The sequence below is a fragment of the Vanessa atalanta genome, chromosome 9 (assembly GCF_905147765.1).
Source record: "Vanessa atalanta chromosome 9, ilVanAtal1.2, whole genome shotgun sequence".
NCBI classification, from domain to species: domain Eukaryota; kingdom Metazoa; phylum Arthropoda; class Insecta; order Lepidoptera; family Nymphalidae; genus Vanessa; species Vanessa atalanta.
In genome coordinates this window covers 6,414,600-6,436,345 of record NC_061879.1, presented here as the reverse complement: position 1 = coordinate 6,436,345, position 21,746 = coordinate 6,414,600, and the positions used below count along the sequence as shown (strand labels likewise).

The 21,746-nt window shown below is 32.1% G+C and overlaps 1 protein-coding gene across 4 annotated transcripts; it reads left to right on the top strand.

The window, feature by feature from the left end:
• LOC125066135 (phosphoinositide 3-kinase adapter protein 1) lies at positions 1–21,701 on the top strand. Of its 4 annotated transcripts, none has more exons than XM_047674065.1 (15): positions 1–234; positions 9,874–10,177; positions 10,717–10,964; positions 16,177–16,294; positions 16,530–16,756; positions 17,170–17,336; positions 17,510–17,654; positions 17,742–17,893; positions 17,998–18,130; positions 18,522–18,712; positions 18,891–19,725; positions 19,830–19,901; positions 20,007–20,104; positions 20,322–20,458; positions 20,689–21,701. In XM_047674065.1, the coding sequence occupies exons 1-15, from the start codon at positions 231–233 to the stop codon at positions 20,876–20,878; spliced, it is 3,021 nt and encodes a 1,006-aa protein (XP_047530021.1). In that variant the 5' UTR covers positions 1–230; the 3' UTR covers positions 20,879–21,701. The 4 variants fall into 4 exon arrangements, with proteins under 4 accessions (XP_047530021.1, XP_047530019.1, XP_047530020.1 ...); XM_047674063.1 differs by lacking the exon at positions 1–234 and adding an exon at positions 7,940–8,085; XM_047674064.1 differs by lacking the exon at positions 1–234 and adding an exon at positions 9,633–9,698.
• Positions 21,702–21,746: the final 45 nt, after the last annotated feature.

Below are 21,746 nucleotides of genomic sequence, written 5' to 3'. Positions count from 1 at the left end.
CGGCTGTGTGCCCGCTCGGGGAATTTTATAATAATGTTTACATCGCACAAATAATTCGTTTGTGCCGTGAAAGAGTTCGATTCGTTTATTTGTTATTCGAAATAACAAAATAGTATAGTGGTACCGTTGTTCTAATATATTATCGGGGACATCTGCGGGCCCTGTCAACGAACTAGACGTTCGAAGATTCACCATCTTTGGCAGCGGAAGTAGCGGCGGATGTCCCGGCAATGGGTGAGTGGAGTGGCATATGAATGCCTAACAACAATGCTCCGAGCTTCGTTCCCACATTTTCTATTCTTCCCATGTCCCCGCCAAAAGTTTGTTCAACCTTTAATTTTTTGTCGAGATGGATTTAATGTGCAGACGCGAACACACTCTACTCATTTTAATTATGTGTACGTTTTGAAAATATGTTTTTAGTAAATAGAAAATTTTTATTTAGTGATATGGTGTTACATTTTGTTATATGGTGCTACATGTTATATCTGGATAGTTATATACTTTTAACATTATTTTAAATCTTTTACAACCGATCGCTACAATTTCGACAAGTTAAATTAAGGTTTTAGCTTAAAATGTTTTTCCTACAGATTTATAAACGATTTAAGCAATATATAGTATAGCGAAAAGCGATCTCACAGAGCAAAATACATGTATATATATATATATATGTATTTTGCTTTGTGTTTATATATATATATATATATATATATTCGGATCAATTATTTTATCTTATAGTACCTACACCATATACATTGCTTTTTTGTCCGAATCCAAATTTTATAACAAACAAACATACAAAATCTCTCTCTGCCCGAGCATAATATCACAATATTTTGAATAATGTTTAATTTAGAATAAATGTATATATTTAAGTTTAACTGCCTAATAAAAAACAAAAATTTAAGATACTACAAGTTATGACCGTGTGAAATAGTGGCAAGAATGTTATCAGAGTCTAAACGCTAAAATTGCAATTTCGTAGGTCTTTGAAATATTTTTTATACTAATCTTTATGTCTAGGAAGAGAACTGACACAAAATATCTGAGTCAATAAATGAGTCGCAATAATATAAATAAATAACCCAAATAGGTAAGTATACATAGTTATATAGACAATTTCACACACTACAACAAATCTCATAATAGTAATTTTATCAATTATATTTAATGAAGTTTTTAAGCACATTTACATTAAATATACATATTATGTAGTATATACACATGTACACTATGTTAAACATGATAATAAAAACCAATAATGAAAAGTTTTCATAAACAAATATCAGTTAAGTAGAACTAGGTAACTTCGATGGTATGTAATCTGTACACACGACGTGTACAATACTTTGTTTTGCTCAGCTTAATTTGTATCTAGTAGCAATTAATATTTTGAATCTTATTAGCCTACTAAAGACGTGTGACATTGTCGCGGAGGTACTGTTACCTCTGCGTGCCAAACGCTTCCATGGTCCCGTTTAGTCTGAACAATGCATCAATTAACACATTATTATTCTTTGTTTTTAGCGATCGGATAATGCTGACCAGATTTATTAAATCCAATACTTCCTACATTTTATGTAACAAAATTTATATTATAGGATTTGTGTCACTATGTCCTATTTACAAGAATTGCAAGGTAAATTGTAAATCTCAATAAAGTAAGAGATCTGAAATTAGTCTCGGTTTTTAAAGTATAAAGCTACATACAGCTCACTAAAAACCAACCAGAAAAAATAGACAACTTTACTTGTTTATTTTGCGTCCTTTTGCGGACGACTCGTTAAAAATTAAATTACAACATAATTATCTTTCATTGTTTTATATACTACCTACTGCATCGGCTAATTTTATTTAATTATTTTTCAAATCCATAATGTGATTAAATTAACCAAAAGGTAGTACTCAAAACTAAACAAATATCTATCATCATCTACCTGCCCTTATCCCAATTATAATTAATTATAATTTATAACAAATATCTATATGGTTGTCCAATTTACTCCTTATGATTTTATTAAATAAATATTATATGGTAATAAATGAATTATATTTTTAATTTTCAAGCTAAATATAAACCGAAACGAATGATTCTTTATTGACACCTGTACCTTCCCCTTTAACACCTCACGGGAATTAGGTATAAAGTATATACCTAAGTAGAACCTGTCCACCGCTCAATAAATTAAAGTCGGAAGGTTTTTAGAGTAAAAATCCAAGTGTATTTTTATTATTGGCGCCCACGCAATCGCAACAATACCAGCTTGTTCAGTATGTAGGAATGAACTATACAAATCTTATGAGTTGACACTTCGAGTATACCTCCTGGTGATGACTTCGACTCAAAAGAAAACTATGTCTTCATTATGTAGAAAACGTCACTACCAAGTCTTATGACTAAAAGACTTATGGATCTTCTTATTATATATAGGCCTATATCCAAATATAATAAATATATTAAAAGAAGATTTGTGCCCTGGTTGCATTAACCTACTTTTGACGGTGACATTTAACATTTGCCGCTATATAGGACAGTAGGGTACCTGACGGAGCGTGACCTACATTCCAATTTTCCTCTCTTTACGACTGAATGAATTCAATAGCTGCTACGTCGAGGAGCAAATTAAATAAATTAGGTATTTCATTTATTCTACGACCTAAATATGCCACTATGAGGATTTCGGTACCTACAATGAATTTTATTCATTTGCTTATAACAGCAGCTTCAATACTTCGGCGGATTACGACCCGCTTAGCGATGCGAAAGCTATTTCGAATATGACTTCTAGAACCAATGTTGTAGCAGGGCTTAAGTAAAATCCTGATAAAAAAAAGGTATCGTACTCATCTCGTACTCGTACTACCTATTTGTCACAATTTATTCAAAAATAAAATTAATCTACAATATTTCTGGCTTAAGGACATCGCGTGCCTATACAGAAAGGATTTAAAATGATGAATGTTGGAAAGTACTTTATATTGCAAAAATATTATTTTTAGTAAAAAATATTAAATAGCCTTAAAAAAATTAAAAGTTATATTATATATATCACTTAAATATTTACATATCTAAAAATTATATTGAAAATTTTCCGTTACTTTTGGATTCCGGTTTTTTTTTTTAACATTTAGTCGAAAATAAATGTTATAGTAAATATTTTTTACGTGAAAATTGGTTAGTATGTCTTAAAGGCGCCGTTTACAGAGACATTCCACCCTTGTCACTTGACAGTATCTTCTTTTTTCTAACATGGAGTAATGTATAACACATTAATTAAAAATAAAAATTCATCAAAATCAAAATTCACGCACAAGTAACAAACCCTGTAATTTTTTCCTTTTACCATCAATTTATGTGGACAAAAGTAACCATATCGTCAATAGGTACATATTGTGACACTTCGGTGTTCGTTCTTCATAGGTATCTCTTGGTCTTAGTAAATTCTAGGTCCATTTTTTTTCAATTATGTAATCGACTTACTACTCGAAGGTAGAAACAAAATGGCAGTGGGAATTGTACCAGCCTGTACTGGCAGCCTATATTGGTTTGAAATTCGAAATTCGACACGCTTAAAGCTTTCGACATGTGGTCGACCATGTAATTCTCTCAGTGCTTATCTTAATGGAGTCATTGTTCTTCTCAATGGTTAACTTCGCCCAATGGAACCGTCTTATTTTTTTTTTTCTATCGAGTCAAGACAAATAAACGTTGTTATTTACTTTTTTGAAACGAGGTTATAGTAAGGGAGTTGTAGCCCCTCAATCATCCGATGAACCTCTTTAAATAATGTAAGCCGATTAGCTTATTTATTCTGCGTACAAATAAGTAAAAATAATGTCTTACCAAAAATATGAGAACTTATTCAATTATCCAAGACTACAACGATACTTTATTGAAATAATAGAATAATTCAGAAACAGTACATGAACTTTATATTTAACAGTATGTGAGATGGCTATCTAAGAGTAAGGTGTATGCCGAAATATTTTTTAATAATTAATTACATAGAGAACAACAGATAAATAGGATTTATAAAATGAATAGTGATAATCAAACATAAAATAGGCGGCGGTCTAGTAGTATGTAAACAATAATAATTAAACTCTTCTTAACTAAGGTTTTACACTTTTATTATAATGCTCCACTTTGGAATGCGGGTAATATACATGTGGCGGAACTTCATCCGACACATGCAAGTTTCCTCACTATGTTTTCTTTACCGCCGACCCCAATATGAAATGAATTATATACAACAAGTCTCAATTTTCGGATTGAACACGCGTGATTGTGTTGATCCACGTGTTCTAAAATCTTGGTCACCTCGGCTCTTCTTAAAGGGTAGTTTACGTTAAATTATGAATATGTAATTATTTTATATTTAATAAGATTTGCCGATTCTAATTTATTTTATATTTTAAGCATAAATGATTTGTATTTGTAGTTTTATTTTTACTAAGTTACTTTAATATTTTTTATAGCAGCATCGTGTATGTAAATAATGAATAACAAATCTGAAATCAAAAATTTTTTAGGAAGAGATCATTGGACTATGTATTGAATTGTATATACTAGGTACTGTGAGTATTAATTAATAATTGTACCTATAGAAAGATAAAATATTCTCCTTTACATGAAATATGTTATTTATATATTTATATTATATTTTTATATTAGTTTGAACTCTTTGAACTTTTAAATATTGTGAAATGATTTTAGTAAATTGCCAAACATCCAGCAAATCCTTTATTAATCTAAAGACAACAATATGTTTGACAAAAGGCGACAAAAGAAATTTTTTAAATTATTCCACTAAAGAGAAGAGAGACAAACATAGACTATATATAGTAATATAATATAATGTGAACAAAGACTTATCGTACTTATTGCGATAGCCATAAACACTATAATCCTATGGGATAAGTCTTATAGCTTCCCGTTCTTTCCTAAGTACGACGTATGTGCACAGTGAATTAATTCGACACAACCGGAAGCAGCCAATTGTATCTATACCGTGGCTGACGATCGCCGTCGCTGAACGATAATGCCTATCTTTGTCTATTGACCCTTATTCCATATTCCATGTAAGCTATTATTATGTCATGATGTCTGCTTGAGATGCTAAAGAGACTTATTATTTTATATTGCGTTACGACTTTAAATTACAGCAACCCGACCATGTTAACCGTGTAATACCAATCGTATTATGTATTTGTTAAATATTGTAATGTTTTACTTTTATGCCTTTGTGTAATATTCTGTAGTTTCGATCCTTCTTTCTTTCCACTTAACTTAAAGGAAGCGCGGTTGTGGCCTCATTATTTTATAATATTCTTATAAACATCTTTATTATCAATAAAAATCATAATGTAAGCCTTTGTACGCATATAAATACATTATATAGTTGGGATATATGTGTATAATGAAAATTAGTAATGATCTGTTTTTGGTTTGTTTAATAGAATGGTAGATTTATAAATAAACAATATAACAAAGAACTCTAAACCACTACTTAACACACTAAATAAGATATATTTTAAATATTAAAAAGAAGAAAAATGTGTTACACAAAGCGTATCCTAAAAACGTAGTTCGTGTAGTAGTATATTGACTCGTTACTTTGGGTAATTAAATGTACCTACTATGTTTTTGAAAACAAACATTAAGCGTTGGTGTGTAAAAAGTAATTTCGTATAAGCACCAGCTTCTCGTGCATGTTAAAGCACATGCGCTCGCGGCGTAAATAAACACGCACCATTCCGCAAATACTTTGCGGATTTTGAACCCGAATTTATTACGACTCATTACTTTTGTACATTTATTAATATGAACCATTATAACTTGTAGATAATTTGAAGGAGTCCAACATATTAATTTAAATGTAATGATAAACTCGGTTCGTTTTTGAGGCAAAATAATATTTATATATTTATTCACTTGTGTAAAGTTAGTCACACGACTCCTTGCTATTTACTTAGAAAATATTAATCTTTAAACCTATATGGATCAGCTTATTTATTTTTTATATATATATTATATCAATACAAAATAAATTTAATACTATATGTTCGGTTTCTTCGTTTCGCGCTCTCTGTAGACTTAAATTTAAATTTTATTAGTACTGACATATAATATGTAATTTGAACCCTGAGGTAGGTCATAGACTACATTTTAAGTAATAATTTGAACAACTGGTTTAAATTGTAAGTGTAAAATTATGAGGTTTATTTAATGAAAACAGCAAATTATTTATATTTTTAATTATTTTACCATGATTACCATGTATTTTTTTTCAATCATAGAATGGTGACTTCAATATATATGTCTGAATAAAATAGTCGCACACTTTTTTGTACAATGTGTGTAGGCTTGGTCCTAAAAAATGAAGTGGAGGCCTACCCCGAAGATTTGTGAACTACCTAGTCGAAACAATATTTTTTAAAAGAATGTTTTATTATATTTTTAGATTAGAACATCGTCCTATCTCGTACTGTAAATAAAACATTAGTGATAAATTGAGAATTTCTCAAACAAAAATTGGTACCACGCATCCATTGATTTACAATTTTTTAAATATTTTATTTCAACAATATTAACTAAGTTTAGAACCGTTCCCACAAAAATAATTATTTTAAATCTGTTAAAGAAAAAATGTAAAATCATTTGAAAACCGTTTCTAAATAAATGAAACAAAAGCATAAAAACGCAATGCATGTCTTCAATTTGCTTGAACCTACTCGTTTTATATGTAAGTAGGTATATACGGAACAGTAATTGCTTTGAAAAGTTATTTCTTCGTAGTCCTTTGTTAAACTTTGATGGTGTACAAGTACGCTTTGTTTTACAGATGGAACCAAACAAAGTCAGTTCGACATCTGGTCTGTTTTTTTTACTTCCACTAACACAGTGCTCTATTTTCAAACTATACGTCATATAGTTCGTGTTTTTATCGTTATAAGAACCGATGTATGTATGGTTGTCTACAAAAAATTGAATATTAATAAATTAATGATAAATATTTAATTGATATATTGTATTACACATTATAAATATTAATTTGTATAATTATTACTATTGAGTTTTATTCAACTGTTTGTTCACATATTCTACTTACTGATTATTACTATAGAGTTCTCTGGCAAAAATCCTACTCTAACATAGGCTTCTGGCGTATTGTCAAGTATAATATATATACTATATCAGAGATAATGAGATTTAGACAAAGACAGTTTTCCTATTTTTTACTAATATATTCGTAACACATTTATCTGTAATATTGGTCGTTTATTCTTAGGTATCTATATATTTCATAGTAAACAACGATCAGTTCAATGATCAACGAGCAGTGAGTTGGAAACGTAACTCCATAAAATAACCCAGTTATAAATACAGTTCGGAATGCAAGATATTTATATTTTGCATACGATACGAAACAGCTGCGTGTGCTTGCAAGATGTCACCCCTTGTCACACATTTCTCGTTTTCTATAAAAAAAATCAAAAGCTGAGATTATTCATAAGATACCTACACATTATCTATACGAATCCTTTTTTTTCCATCCGTTTATAGCATAATTCCTAATAAAACCTGTTCCCCATGATATAAAAATATTTTTAGAAGCCATTTAATTCATTTTGATAAACAACCAACATAAATCTATATTTTACAAAGCATATGTTACCCAATAGGTAAACGGAACCAGTACCGCCTATGAATGAACGTCAACGTCAACAATGTACGGCGTTTATTTACAAACATTAAAAGCTGGCGTGTGCTACCAAAATGGACACACCGCATGTGCATTGGAATTAAATCTGGTCGCAGGCTCCCCTTCATAAACGTATACGTACGTGATTTCTGTGCTCGGGTAGGGACGCTTCCTGCTCGCGCGTGCTAAGAAAGCTTCCCTTCCTCGTGAAAGTCCACACGTGTGGCACGCCGATCCACCTGCGCGCGCGCAGAGCTGAGATAGGCCGCCGTCCAGAACCCGACGCGCGTTCGACGGGATGTGTTGTGCTTAGTGCGTTACATACATATCTTCGGAGTCATGGGACCCCAATTCGACTATTGTCTGCGAGCCACGAGTGAGTGTGTTATAAATATATTTTATATACCTACTGAATCCAATAATTAATAAATAGTTTGAAATATGTCGTTAGTAGAGTAGCTCAAAATATTAATTTAAAAACAAAGTTTCTAGCTGGAATTAACTGACAATGTATATATTGATATTATTGATTAAAAGCAAACAATATATATTATATAGGGATACGACGATATATATAGTACCTAGTTGTTGTTTTGATTCAATACTCTCGTAAGTGTAACCTATGTATGTATGCGTTTTATAATTAAACATACAAAAATTAAATTTTAATTTTATTATATTTCATAAGTGTTTTTTAAAGAAAAAATATATATTTATACAACCAAAGTCACATTAATTTCATAAACTTTGTTTTTCTTCCGGAACATTTTATACGTTTTCCAAGAACTTCAATTGATTCATCAAACAACAGATGTTTTGAAGACTTTGCCATTCGTTTCACTACAATTATATTATGTTTACTTTCATAAAGATATAAAATTTCGTGATGTTGTATTGAAATCAGCGTCATGTTCTCACGATACTTATTTATGTTTAAATTACCTTTAAATTAGTCATGTTTCTTGTTCGGGAATGAGTTTACCATTGTAAGTTACTTGTTATTTTAGTGGGACACATGTCCCGAGGGCAAATCACCCCGCTTTGTAGAAAATGTTTTAACACTGCATATGCGGGCTAACGAAATTTGTATCAAAAGTCAATTGTATTTTAAATTATTTTTTGTGATATTATCAATAGATTATAGGAAATTGTAACTATTATATAATATTATCTATGAATAATCGTCTATACCTATTTCTTTTTTAATCACCGACATGGATATATATATATATATATATATATATATATATAGTAGAAATATTACATTTATTTATATTGATAAAATACAATTAAACATTGTATTTATCCAATTAAAATACAATGGTAGATGACACATATAATATTGATAAAAAGGTACAGGTACAAACTAACACCCCTTAATTATTATTAAAATTATACTTCTTTCAAATTTGATATGGACTTATAATGATAAGTCCATATATCCATATGTCCATATCATGTAATGAATGATTCATTAAAATTCTGTGTGACGCTTGCACAGCACGACAAGAAAATGGAGAATATTCAATAATAAAAAAATATATTTGAACCTTGAATAAATAATAAAGTCTTTTAAGATATTTTTCACACGTTGATATATTTTAAATAGGTCTGTAAAGTAGTTGTAGATGATTATTTTTTCATACAAATTAGAGTTTATGAAGAAAATAAATATTATTTGGATTTATAACGTTCTGTTATTTTCACGACATCCATTGCTTAAGCGGGGCAAATACTGATTGTCTAAATAGGTTTATCTAGGAATCATCGCTCTATATAAGAACAGTGGCTTAAATACGTTAGAGCTTGGATGAAGATTGCTTTCAATTCGCATTTTCCGGCTTACAAAAGTAGGTTGGTCTACGGACCGCACTGGACATAATGGAGAGCCGTTAGTTCATTGTCGTTATTGAATAATTCCCGCGCGACTCAGTCGCTCGGCGCTAGCCAACAGACGACAGGCTTCAGGGTTACTGATGATGATCATCGGTAAGCAGAAATCTGGAAGTACACATTATACATGCATAAATCATTTGTAGTATATGTTTAAAACATAATTTATAGCGATATTTAAATATTTCTTTAATACTTATGGAATGACCATAACACTCCAAAAAAATATATAAATAATATTTAGTAGCCTCAATTAATTAATTTGTTGCAGATAATCCATCATATTTCGCGTTTTCTGACAAAGATGTCGCCGACAGCGCCGGCCCTCATACATCAGCGTCAGAACAATATTCCAGGTCAGCCCCAGCACGTTCTTGGGTGGATGGCGGTCGACCCTTAAGTTCTCCGCGTAGACGCGAACCTGAAAGCCCTAGAAGGAAAGAATTCCGCGCTCTTCTAAGATCTTTATCTGCTAAGGAACCTGAACAAGCTGAAGCATTTTTAAAAGGCCAACCGAGGCCGGGAGATTGTGCGCCTGGTGACATGAGGAACACATTTACGGCACCAAGAATAAAGTGAGTTTTTCTACTTCAACATCAACTGATATACTTAGTACAGTAACACTCGTAAAGGCAAATATCACTACATCTCTTATTTTTTCCAAAATTCGTTAAGTGTTTTGCCTTACTACCGATCACAAAATTAAACACATTAAATTGAGTAGTGGTACTTACCCAGTTTTTTATGCTGTCGGACCATCTCTCACGACCAAAATTTGATATTTATTGGAGTAATGTTTTGAATTAATGATTTTAAAATAAAAACAAGTATTTTAGGAGTTGATTTGTTTTTGTTAAATACACCTTAAGTCTCACAAAACAAAACGTAATAGGTTAATTATTGCAAACGAATCGTATTTTTTTATCAAACATTACTTATTTTATTTCGGACCAAGAATATCAGATTTAGAAACAACATAACTCCATAAAACAAATAACGTTATCGTTATTGTTCTAAGTATTTGACCTCGTTACTGCAGTATCGATACAAAAATATAAATAAAGTATCATCATAATAAATACTCTAATTTCCTTATTAATTAATTTGAATGCAGGAAAGGCAAAATAAGTTCGAAGATTTTTACATCGGATGGTACTAAGGAGCACGAAGAAGTTTTCTACACAATTCCCCTACAAGGCCGTAGGCGACACTCAGTAGGTGGATACCTAGCTACCGGATCTGCAGGGAATGGGGAAGTTACCACGGTACCTAGTGAAGTCCCCAAGATGCCCCCTCCCCGAATCAACCAAACAGAGGATGAAGCTGTTAAGAGGCGAAGGCCAAAAAATTTTCCATTCAAAGGTGAGCTTGTTGCTATGCTCTTAGCGTACCTTTTACTGAGTAGCAAGATTCATTGGATTTATGTTATTCTGTAGAATAAAGTCATTTATCTATAGTTTGCGGAATATTTTCATGAAGTTGAGGGAATAATTACTTTCAAAACCCTATCAATAGTTAATAATAAACGTAGGAATGGACAGGATGATAAATGGTCGTAAACAATACATTAGAGACCTAACGCATTATCAATAGAGAGCATTGCACCCGAACTCTTCGACCCTTTATGATAACATGATAATGAAAAACCATTGTCTTGAATAGGTAACGATCTTAAAGAATATGTAAGACAGGCGCTTTCGATATCAAAGTCTTGCAAAACATACCAAAAATTAAAATTTACTTAAATCATTTGGTTTATGAGATTTTTGATCTTACCGCGAAATAATACAGTACTACGTTTTAAGTACAATATATCAATAGGTCTGCGATCTATAAGGGAATTTATCTGACGTCAATATTCAAACAATATTCGGCGATTAGACTTATCTTAGGACACGAACACAATTGGTACGTGCCAGTATTTACACCATCAGTTTTTTCACAGACACGACAGATAATCATTTAGAAAATATTGATTTAGGACTTCAAATGTGGCCAAATTTGTTTAGCAAGATAAGCTGTCAGAGATGGTGTTTCAATTATCGTCGCGACGAACTTGCGTTTTAGTGCTTTTAGTATGCGAAGTGCGTGCGAGCGCGCCGCCTGACGCCAGCGCAGCACTCCCGCCGCGCCGGCGCGATGCGCTTCGTCGCGAGTCGCGAACCGACACTTCGCAACGCTCTGTTCTCAGGGCTCTCGCTTCTAAGACCTCTGTTCAGTTTGCTTATTCCGTACGCATTCTAGTGCTTCTCTACAATTCAGTGCAATGTCATCCATTTAAGTTTGTTCCGTCGTATACTACGTTCAGTCTCATTCGCGGGTTAATAGTTATGGATAAAATTGTCGAAATAATGGAGGAACATAACACAAGTGAGTGCGATTTTATAATTATAAATATTTTTTTCTTTAATTAGTAAATATCAAAAAATCTAGTTGTTAAAGGGTTTGTGTTGTTTATTTATTTGTCTTTTATTATGTATCAAATGTCGTTAGAATCCTTTTTTAAATTACCGATTAATGATTTTAAACTTATAATAGCGGTAAACTTTTTAATAGCGGCTTAACTTAACACATTTCTTTATCTAGCACGAATGCTCATTCAATTGAGTTTTGCTATGAAGAAAACTGTTCTGCTAGAAAAGTTAATCAAGAGAAATGTCAAAAGGACACCGTAAAAATATAACATTCTACTGTAACTTAGTGCGTAACACCATTGCAATAAAGGCTAGAATCGACAGTCAAGTATATTTTTTAACCTAATAAACTCATTAACAATGCAGAATGGCAGGACTGGCAGTATAAACATCATATACTTTACATGCATCGAAGCAACTCCCGTAATGTACTCGCCATAGGAATATAAATGTAGACGCCTATTTTGTTTTCTTAACTTAAAGTAAAGAATCGCCCCCATGAAGCAGATATTCTTTGTTGTAAAACGTTTTTATGACATCCGCCGTTTACAAGATATCGTAAATTCATATAAAAAATCCTATTGTTTACACAAGACAAAATAACATACTTATTTTAAAATATTAGTTTCTAATAATAGGTACGTATACCTATTATTTTATTGAAAAATATTTGGGATATGAAAATGTTCATAATATTAGCTTTTGGGGTCGTCCGTGTTTTTGGGGTTGGTCGTCAGTCTTATAACACATAAGGTAGTCAGGCATATAAAGTATTTCCTTTCTTGGAGCTTCTTCATCTTCATTGCATATTTGTTTAAATTCGGATTAGTGGTTTGGCCATAAAAGAGCAACAGACAGACATATACACAGACGGACGTAGTTACTTTCGCATTTATAATAATAGCATAAATTGACAAAAAAGAAATAAGTAAGTTTCAGGTGGTAGAGCTTACTGCTCTACGTGAGTACCACTCACTCATCCGTTATTTTACCGCCAAACAGCAATATAATAATTTTTATAATTTTTTTTTTTTACTGTTTTTTGTTCATCGCTCAAACCAGAGTTGGAATAGTATGTGAGAGTCTCCAGATATAGAGAGATATATAAGATGAAGGTAGTTTATTAATGACTCCGCTACCTTCCTAGAGCGTTCGATGAGGTATAAAATTCAATTTGCATACTCAATTTCCTACAAAATTATGACAGATAGCGATTCTGGATTTATTCACTTCGGATCATAATTAGGTCGGATACGTGGGCAATGCATTAGTAGGACGTTAGCTTACCTAATTGTATATATGTTTGAGCTTATGTTTATAATATTTTTAAAAATTAGGACGATAGTCTGGTACACATTATACACTCTATTTGTTTTCTCATATCACAAGCTTCCTTTAACATACATATTTTTAAGCAGGATACTTACGTGGGCCGGTATTTAATCGATAATTTTATTCTAATGGTGTTAATTGTAATTTATTCTATACAGCTATATATAAAGGAAAAGAACACATACTAATTGTGAATATTTCTTGTGAAATTAATTTTATTATGAAATAAACTTCAAATTATTTCAAATGGAAAAATTCTAAAAACATTAAGACACTTCATTCACTCGAAGGACGTATAGCCGTATAACCCCAACCATGGAATATGAGTAGGTACACGTGCTAGGTTTATATTCTAATCAATATTTTCAAAACGTAGCCATTATAGTATAAGTATTGCTATAATGAAGGAACTTTAAACGCGTAAATGCCATATGGATGCTATCAATCACGTTAAGTATAAATTAAAGTACAATTTAATCAAAAAAACTACATTACCTTCTTAATAAAGTAATTTAAATGTAAAACAAGTAATATAAACGTTCCTTTACCTGAAAGATGCCGATTTCCTAAGCATTTTAACTCAACGACTGAAATAGATTAGGTATTTAAGTACAAGTTTACGTTAATCCGTATGAATAATATTTTAATATTACTCACACCGAATGTATGTTATATTTAAATTAAGCCGTTCTAATTACTATGTGATGTCAGATAAAATCGCAATGATTAAGTACAGCGAGCAGACAGAAGGCACAGAAAAAGAAGGAAAATTTTATTTTAATATCATGATTCATTTACAGTCGGGTGCTGCCAGCTCACAGTTCATACTAACTGAAACTATAACAGGCTCTTTGTTATCACAGCTCCCATATTATTACACTTATTATTACAATAAACATCATAAACAGATTTGCATTGTTTCCCGTTAATCGGGCTGAATCAATATGACAATGGTTTTGATGTATTTTTACAAATCAGTCGATAAAGTACAAGATTATCAATACAAAACAGAAATACATTTAAAAACAGGACAGATGTATTATGACCGTGTCTCTTTTTTTGATTTATGGTTTTTTTTACCCAATTATTGTTTACTCAAGCAAGTTTAAAACGGTGTTCCAGTTTTAAATCAAAACACTTTTACTATAAACTGTCTTTGAACCGATATTATTTACGTGATAGAAAACAGTAGATCAAAAAGGCACCTGACCTGACAAACTGAAATCCGTTGTAGGAAACTGCAACATTTCAGCCGGCACATCAAAGACGCCGGCCAATGAACTGAAAATGGACGATGTACGCTCAATGCCTTAAATGTATAATCGTTTTTTGTAAAACCAGTAACTAAGGTCTATGAATCTACTTTATATCGGCATGAGTTTAGAAGTTTTCTAAAATATTAATTAAAAAAATATATCAAAGTGTCTGCGTGAATTTAGTTTAGTGAAAATTTGTTTAATTGGTCTAAGGAATCAGTTGCTTTATATTATTTTATTAAGTAATAACAGCGATCCTGTTATTCATACATACCACACCTTTTATTAAGTCCGCGCCTTCCCGCTGCATATAATCGGCCATAGTTATTCTGAGCCACGCTGATAGACGTTTGTCTATTTAGGAAACGGATATTACATTTAGTTGGGTCTTCATTTGGCGGCAGAGGTGGGTATAAGTATAAATCCGTATGAGTTTCCGGTGCGCGCGGTGCATAGCATATTTTGTAAGCAGCCGATGCGTATGCGCACCGTTGGAAGCAATAAAACTTTTACAGCCGACGCGTGTTTTTAAACTTGAACATTTAAGAGAAATGTGTTTTGGGAGCTTGGTTGTATAGGTCTGCGGCCTATTTTCAAAGTAATCCTAAAATAATTTTGAAGCGCTCCAATACCAATAATTAAAGTTTCATTTTAAATCCATTAAGCTTGTCTTAAATTGCATTAATTGATTTCAAGTATCATTAAGGATAAACGGTCTAATGGTAAGCCAAGGGCTAAAGACGGGCGGTCAGGTTACGGGCGGCCGGCGCGGCGCGACGCAGGCGTGCAGCTGTAAGCGCGCGCGCAGATGTTTTTGCAATAATTTATTATTAAATATTTATGCTGAAATGACATTTCGAAATTTGAATTTCAGTATTCGTATTTAGTATACAGTTTTACGTTTATTTATAAATTAAAACGATGTAATATTAAGTCCTCACTAGTTAACAATTTAATAGTTAAATTTAAAGCAATACAATAATTATTATAAGGAAAATAAAATTAAAAATCAAAGACATCACAGTGTTGTACTAAATTAAAGTTGTATACGCAAACGCAACTCTACATAACGACGGAAAAAGTTATTAGTAGAGCTTTATGATGACCCGTGAACTTCGTTGCAGGCAACGACCTATAAAGATATCAAGTGAACGACATCGTTCATGCCTTGATTATCCCTTGACAACGCTTCCTTTAAACATTAGGGATAATACAACAACTTCACGGCACCATCTTGACACTATGTCAATTTTACTTGATATAAATTTAATGTTTAGGGCATTTCCTTGTTAGATAAAAACGTCGTCATAAGTTAATAAATTACTTCTACCAGTAAATCGTCATTACAATATTCTTAGAATCAATCAAACCTCTTTACTGTTATCTTTACTCTGTCGCCATTGTGTTTATTTTATTATTATTAATTATTTATTATAGAGTTTAAAGTATTTTTTGAAAAATACTTTCTTTTGAGTATGGTTATTTTCATTTAAAATGTGGCGTGAAGAATTAGAATAATAATATTTTTGTACATTTTAAAGTTCATTAAAAAAAGGATGTTTTTAATTCTAGAAATGGAAGATATTGCAATTCTATGGAGTTCCGGATCACCAGAAAGCGCACTTTGGTCGGATTATCTGGTGGCTAGTTTCGACAAAATTATGTCACAACGGGCGAGGCATCACTATAGGTAAATATTTGCCTCATTATTTAAGTCCGTTCGCATCAGGCAAACATCATTTGATGCCCTTTTTCTGTCGACATAAAAATTATTGCTTAAACTTTTGTTTCCTCTTTAACTATGGTATACTATGTAACTAGACATTTCCGTTCAAAATTCGTAATTGTCTTATTGCATTGCTGGCCGCGTTATAATGTTTTTGTTTGGTCGTTGTTCATCCATAAAAGTGTAAAAAAAATTTCAGAGTCACACCAATTACCGCGGAAGAGCTCATGTCTTCAGACTCTCAAGAAAAACTAGAGAAACTTTCAAAAGCTCAATTACAAATAGTAATTTTATGTCCCATTCTTGCTTCAAAGTTATCTGATCTGAAAAGAGAACTACATTCTGAGAATTTATTTAAACTCGACAAAGTGTTAGTCATGCTTCTTGGCGTTGAAAAGAATCATGTCGTGGCTAATAATTTTGAAGGTAGGTCAACTACACGTATTTTTATATTTCGGATACTTACTAGTCACATTCAAAAACAGTAAAAACAACTACAGTTTGTTAGTGTTACTAAAATGACTAAGGAATTCAAAATAATAAATAACAAAATAATAACAATTACATTGAAAAAACCTTCATATATATCTGTTTCGGTTTAATCATTCGTATTATTAGTTCGTCGTGGCTTTACTGTGAATTTGCAAATACCAATAAATTACTAGTACATAGAAAATTTATTTTGTTATATATATTTTCCTTCACCAAATGTTTTTATGAGCTTGGGTAATTTTTGTTTATGTACATGTGTACACATATTTTTCTTTAAGCTGCTAAAAACTTATAGATATTGAGATATCTTAGGTTACTTTGAATTTCATATGATGTAATTTTCTTAGATTATCCATCAATGGACCAGTGGCAGATGATGTCAGTGCGCGAAAAGGATACCTCCTTCGTGGACACATTCCTGACAGCTGCCGTTGGTATCCTCAGGACAAAAGACTGCAAAGACACTGCCACAGATAGAACAAGTTTCTCCATTGTACCAAAAAAAGTTAAAATAGTACGTATAAACGAAATCGTAATACCAGGCATGTAGTCAATGTCAGTATATAATGTATCGCAAGCATACTTTATTACTTAACTGTTACTGACGATATTGATAAGAAAATGCTTGACTTAAATAATAAAAATGAAAGTAGAAACTTTTGTTACAATGTTCTCCTTTTATCACAGGGTCAAAGTCGAGTGATAGCGCTCCTCAACGACCCTATTCGAGAAGAAGACAGTATAAAAATAATGGTCGACAAAAAGGGTGAAGTTATTCACATACCAACATTCAAAAAGAGGAACCCATACACGCTCCAATTTGATATACCAGGTAGAGTATTAAACGATTAATTCATGTTATGCAAATAACGTGTATTTAAAAAAATAAAACATTAAATTACAAAAAAAATGTTTACAGAATCATGTTTAGAAGTTTCGATGTTAGTTTGGGTGCGCGTGAGCAAGAATGGTCAATCTTTAGGCAGGCGACAAATTAAATGCGAGAGCCGTTTAAGAGAATTGGATCAACTGTTAAGAGCATCGGATCATCCTCTAGAATTTATGTGCCAGGTATAAAATTATTACTTATTTCCAATACTATTATTATAAAAGCACTGCAATATTACAAGCGTGCACAAATATTTTTATTTACTAAAAATACCTTTTTATTTCAGACTTTAGGTTTTAAGACTACGAGTAAGGAACAACTAGACAGTTGGATGTTGAATGCATTTCAAAAGAATATTCCACCCCATTTTAATCTGCTCTCTTCGTCCGAGCAGTACAACCCAAAATCTGATATGACGAGTAAGTGAATTTTATAACTAAAATTTTAGGTCATTAATATAAAAATACTTATTTTTATACATGCAAAGCCGTCGACAGACGTGTGCCATTTATAGTATATTAAAACCTTCTCCCAAACTCACTGCATTCTTCTAGTATACGTTTTGTACAGGTGTATAAGTTTGGTAGTTTTTTTTTTTTAAGTTAGATAATACAAAACATTGATTCAATAATCAATAAGGATATCCGAATACGAAAAATAAGTAAAAAGCCTTTACCTCATTCGGATCATCTTCAAGGTTTACTTTGTATGTTAAATCAGTATCAAAATGTAAAGTTGGTGGGTTATTGTAGTAATGACAGGATCGTGAGGGCTAGGCGTTCGTATCGTTTCATTAAAGCAACCTGGCAGGTGGCGAGGAGTACCCCACGCTGCTGCACTGGGCGGCGCGTTTCGGACTGGAGCGCGTGTGCTGGCAGCTGCTGGAGTGCCCGGGCGGCGGCGCGGCCGTGGCGCTGCGCAACGCGCGCCGCCGCACGCCCGCCGACCTCGCGCGTGACCACCGCCATCTGCGCCTCGCCGACATGCTGGCCGACCATCTTGTGAGTGCGCCCCCTTTACCTGGCATGCCTTTTATCGTTTTCTTTTTTTAAATTTATAAGTATAATAGTACTAGTATAATAGTACCAGTGCTTAACAAGGCTTTTTCAAAATTCCATACAATTCGGCTATTAGTCATGTATGACGGTGCAGATTTTTGATTATATATTTTCTTTACAGAAAATAAATGAATTTTCCAACATGTATTACTATTTGAAAAATATGTCCGACAACGACAAAGAAGATTCGCAGGAGGAAGACAAACAGGGAGAAGAATTGTGTATAGTAGAAACCTCTGACACGGTTGACTCTCCGAGCAATGAAAACGATAAAGGTTCGGAGAAAGAGACTATGCCCGATCCTTTTAGTGAGGTCTGCACTCAAAATTTAGAAGAAACACCGCTTAACCGCGAAGAGAAAAAACAAAGACCGAATTTAAAATTACCAAAGGTAAAGGAACAGTTTTACCAAAACGATTTCCAGCTTCACGACAATCGAGTTGACCGTATACAACAAGCAATTGAGCATGATTATCTCGTACAACCGTCAAACATAAAAGTAGAAAGTCCAAAATTTCGACCTAATAATTTGTATGCAAATAGTTCAAGGTTGCTACCGCAACAGACAGACATATTCCTATACTCTCCCACCGAAGAATCGAAGGCTTTTACTATTGACACTCCAACGAGCGACATTAGTCAAATAAATCTAAACATTAAAGATATCCGCCATAGCGGTAGCATAAAATCTGGTAAGGATGTGACGGGGCAAGAAGAGCTAGCAGAAATAATAACAGACTTTAAAAATAATGTCTTTACTATTTCTGAAGTCGAAAAATTAGTCATGGAATGGAAGAACCGAAATGAAACACAGCAATCCCTCAAAGAAAAGCAAGAACAATTGAATAAGATGCGTGAAGAGTACGACAAAATTCAGCTGAAAATAAAAGACACTATGAAACGTCCAACACCGTTCGAAAGAGTAAAGAAAATGTTTTCGAAGAGTAAGAACAAACGTAAGTATTGAAACCGCCTAGTTGATTAAAACTAATTAATTTGGTGGCCGATAATTTAATATCGTTTTGATACTTAATTCATTATATGTATAAATGTTTTGCAGACCACGATAACAACACCGGGACAATTGAAAAAAGGAATGGAAACACAAGACCGAATAGCAGTTTAAGTGACAGTAAGTTTTTTTTCTATTTTTATTTTGTTTCTATGATCTGAAATAACTGAATATTTTTTATTTTTCTAGTATCGAAATGAACCTAATAATTAACTTTTATTTTAGGCTCCTCTTCATCAGGCCGCCTGAGTACTGTTAGTGGAGGGAGTGTTGGAGAAACTAACAGTGTTCAATCTGAATTGGATGATAAAGCTAGATCAGTGGTAAGTACCTTAATCTACGTATTTTTTTATACCATTTTAACAAAACCAAATCATTTAAAAAATAACTTTGACAATCATGTTTCATTATCTTCTTTTTAATAAAAAAATAAAAAATCGTATTGCTATTTATAAGGTTAATTTTTTAACCATTTAATGTAATAAGCAAACTAAACATATCATTAATCAATCGTAGATAAATGATTTAATCTATTTTTAGATATCGGCGAGTACTTTGACAATGAATTCATGTGACGGCGAGAATCGTCTCGACGACTACTTGATTCCGCCGCCGCCGCGACCCCTCAACGGATGTCCTCAATTTACCACGTTCGGACATCCTAAGCACGAAAATAGGTAAATATAAATAACAAGGATAACCCAACTATTATTAGAATATTATAGTTTTCATCTAATAACATTGTTCTGTGTCTCGTTATATTTTATTTTCTAATAGAAATTCAGCGATACTTAAATCAGAGTATCTTCGTCATGTAAATTCAATTATTTTTCTATTTTATTATATTTATGATTATTAAATCATTTAAAAAATAATAATAATTTTGTTACTGTTCTTATTTTAACAGAGGGCAACATATGGCTACAATAGTGGAACGAGAAGCGTCTGCGTCAAGAGAACGATTAGACTGTGATTCGGACACAAGTTCCACGCATCTGCGATTAAACTTCGGCGCACGCGATAAATCTATCGCAAGTCGCTGCGATGATCGCGATGGAGCACATATGTATATGAATATTTCAGCTTCGCATTCATAATTAACGTAAAATATTGAGAATTTTTCATCGTAGTTTCAGATAGTATTAACTAAAATATATAAATAAAATACTACTCTGTCTCGTCACAATAAACTTGCTAATAAATATAATGTATTGTTAAATAAAAAAGTTCCAACTTACAATGATAAATATTTCGTGTAAATTTCAATGCAATGTTTCGATTCGTATAAACATTTGTCGTGAATATAAAAACATGAATATTGTTTCTATACTTGTCCGATCCTTTTACGAGTAATTACGATTATGGAATACATGATAAATATATGACGGCAATCAACCTTATTTGGCGAGAATTGAAAGATACTTCAACGAACATTAAATGGCCAGTGTTGTGCATATTAGAATTAATAGTTAATACATTGAATAAATAGGGTGAATCATCAATCCCTAGATTATGTTTAACCTATATATTAATGATAGTGTAAGATTATTAAAATGAGGGAAAAATGCAAGTTTTTATTAGCAATGTGAAATTGGTAATGTATTAACCAATATGATTTAATGTACATAGACTCGATCTGATATTATATAGTCTAAATGTGTTTCTAATAATAAATGTAAATGGTAAATCACACTATTTTTAATAGTGTTTTGTGACTATACTTCAACTGCCTCTGAACGCGAAGAATCATAATGATTATGTATTGGACTATAAAAAACATGTCGGGGATGATTTTTTTTTTAAATTTATGATAACGTAATATTTTTTTATTAGGAGAACATCACGAAATTTTTGAAGACTGATAACCATTCTTGAAACCATGTTGTAAATATTTGTAAATATATAATAAGCAAAGATAACTTTTTAAGCATTTCTATTTATTTTTACAAATTTTACTTCCTTATT

Bases quoted from the DNA above. Each gene is read 5' to 3' on its own strand.
- LOC125066135 (XM_047674063.1), top strand. From the start codon at position 8,049: ATGGGACCCCAATTCGACTATTGTCTGCGAGCCACGA. The intron at 8,086-9,873 runs GTGAGTGTGTTA...AATTTGTTGCAG, and splicing joins CTATTGTCTGCGAGCCACGA to ATAATCCATCATATTTCGCG. The intron at 17,894-17,997 runs GTATAAAATTAT...TTTTTATTTCAG, and splicing joins CTCTAGAATTTATGTGCCAG to ACTTTAGGTTTTAAGACTAC.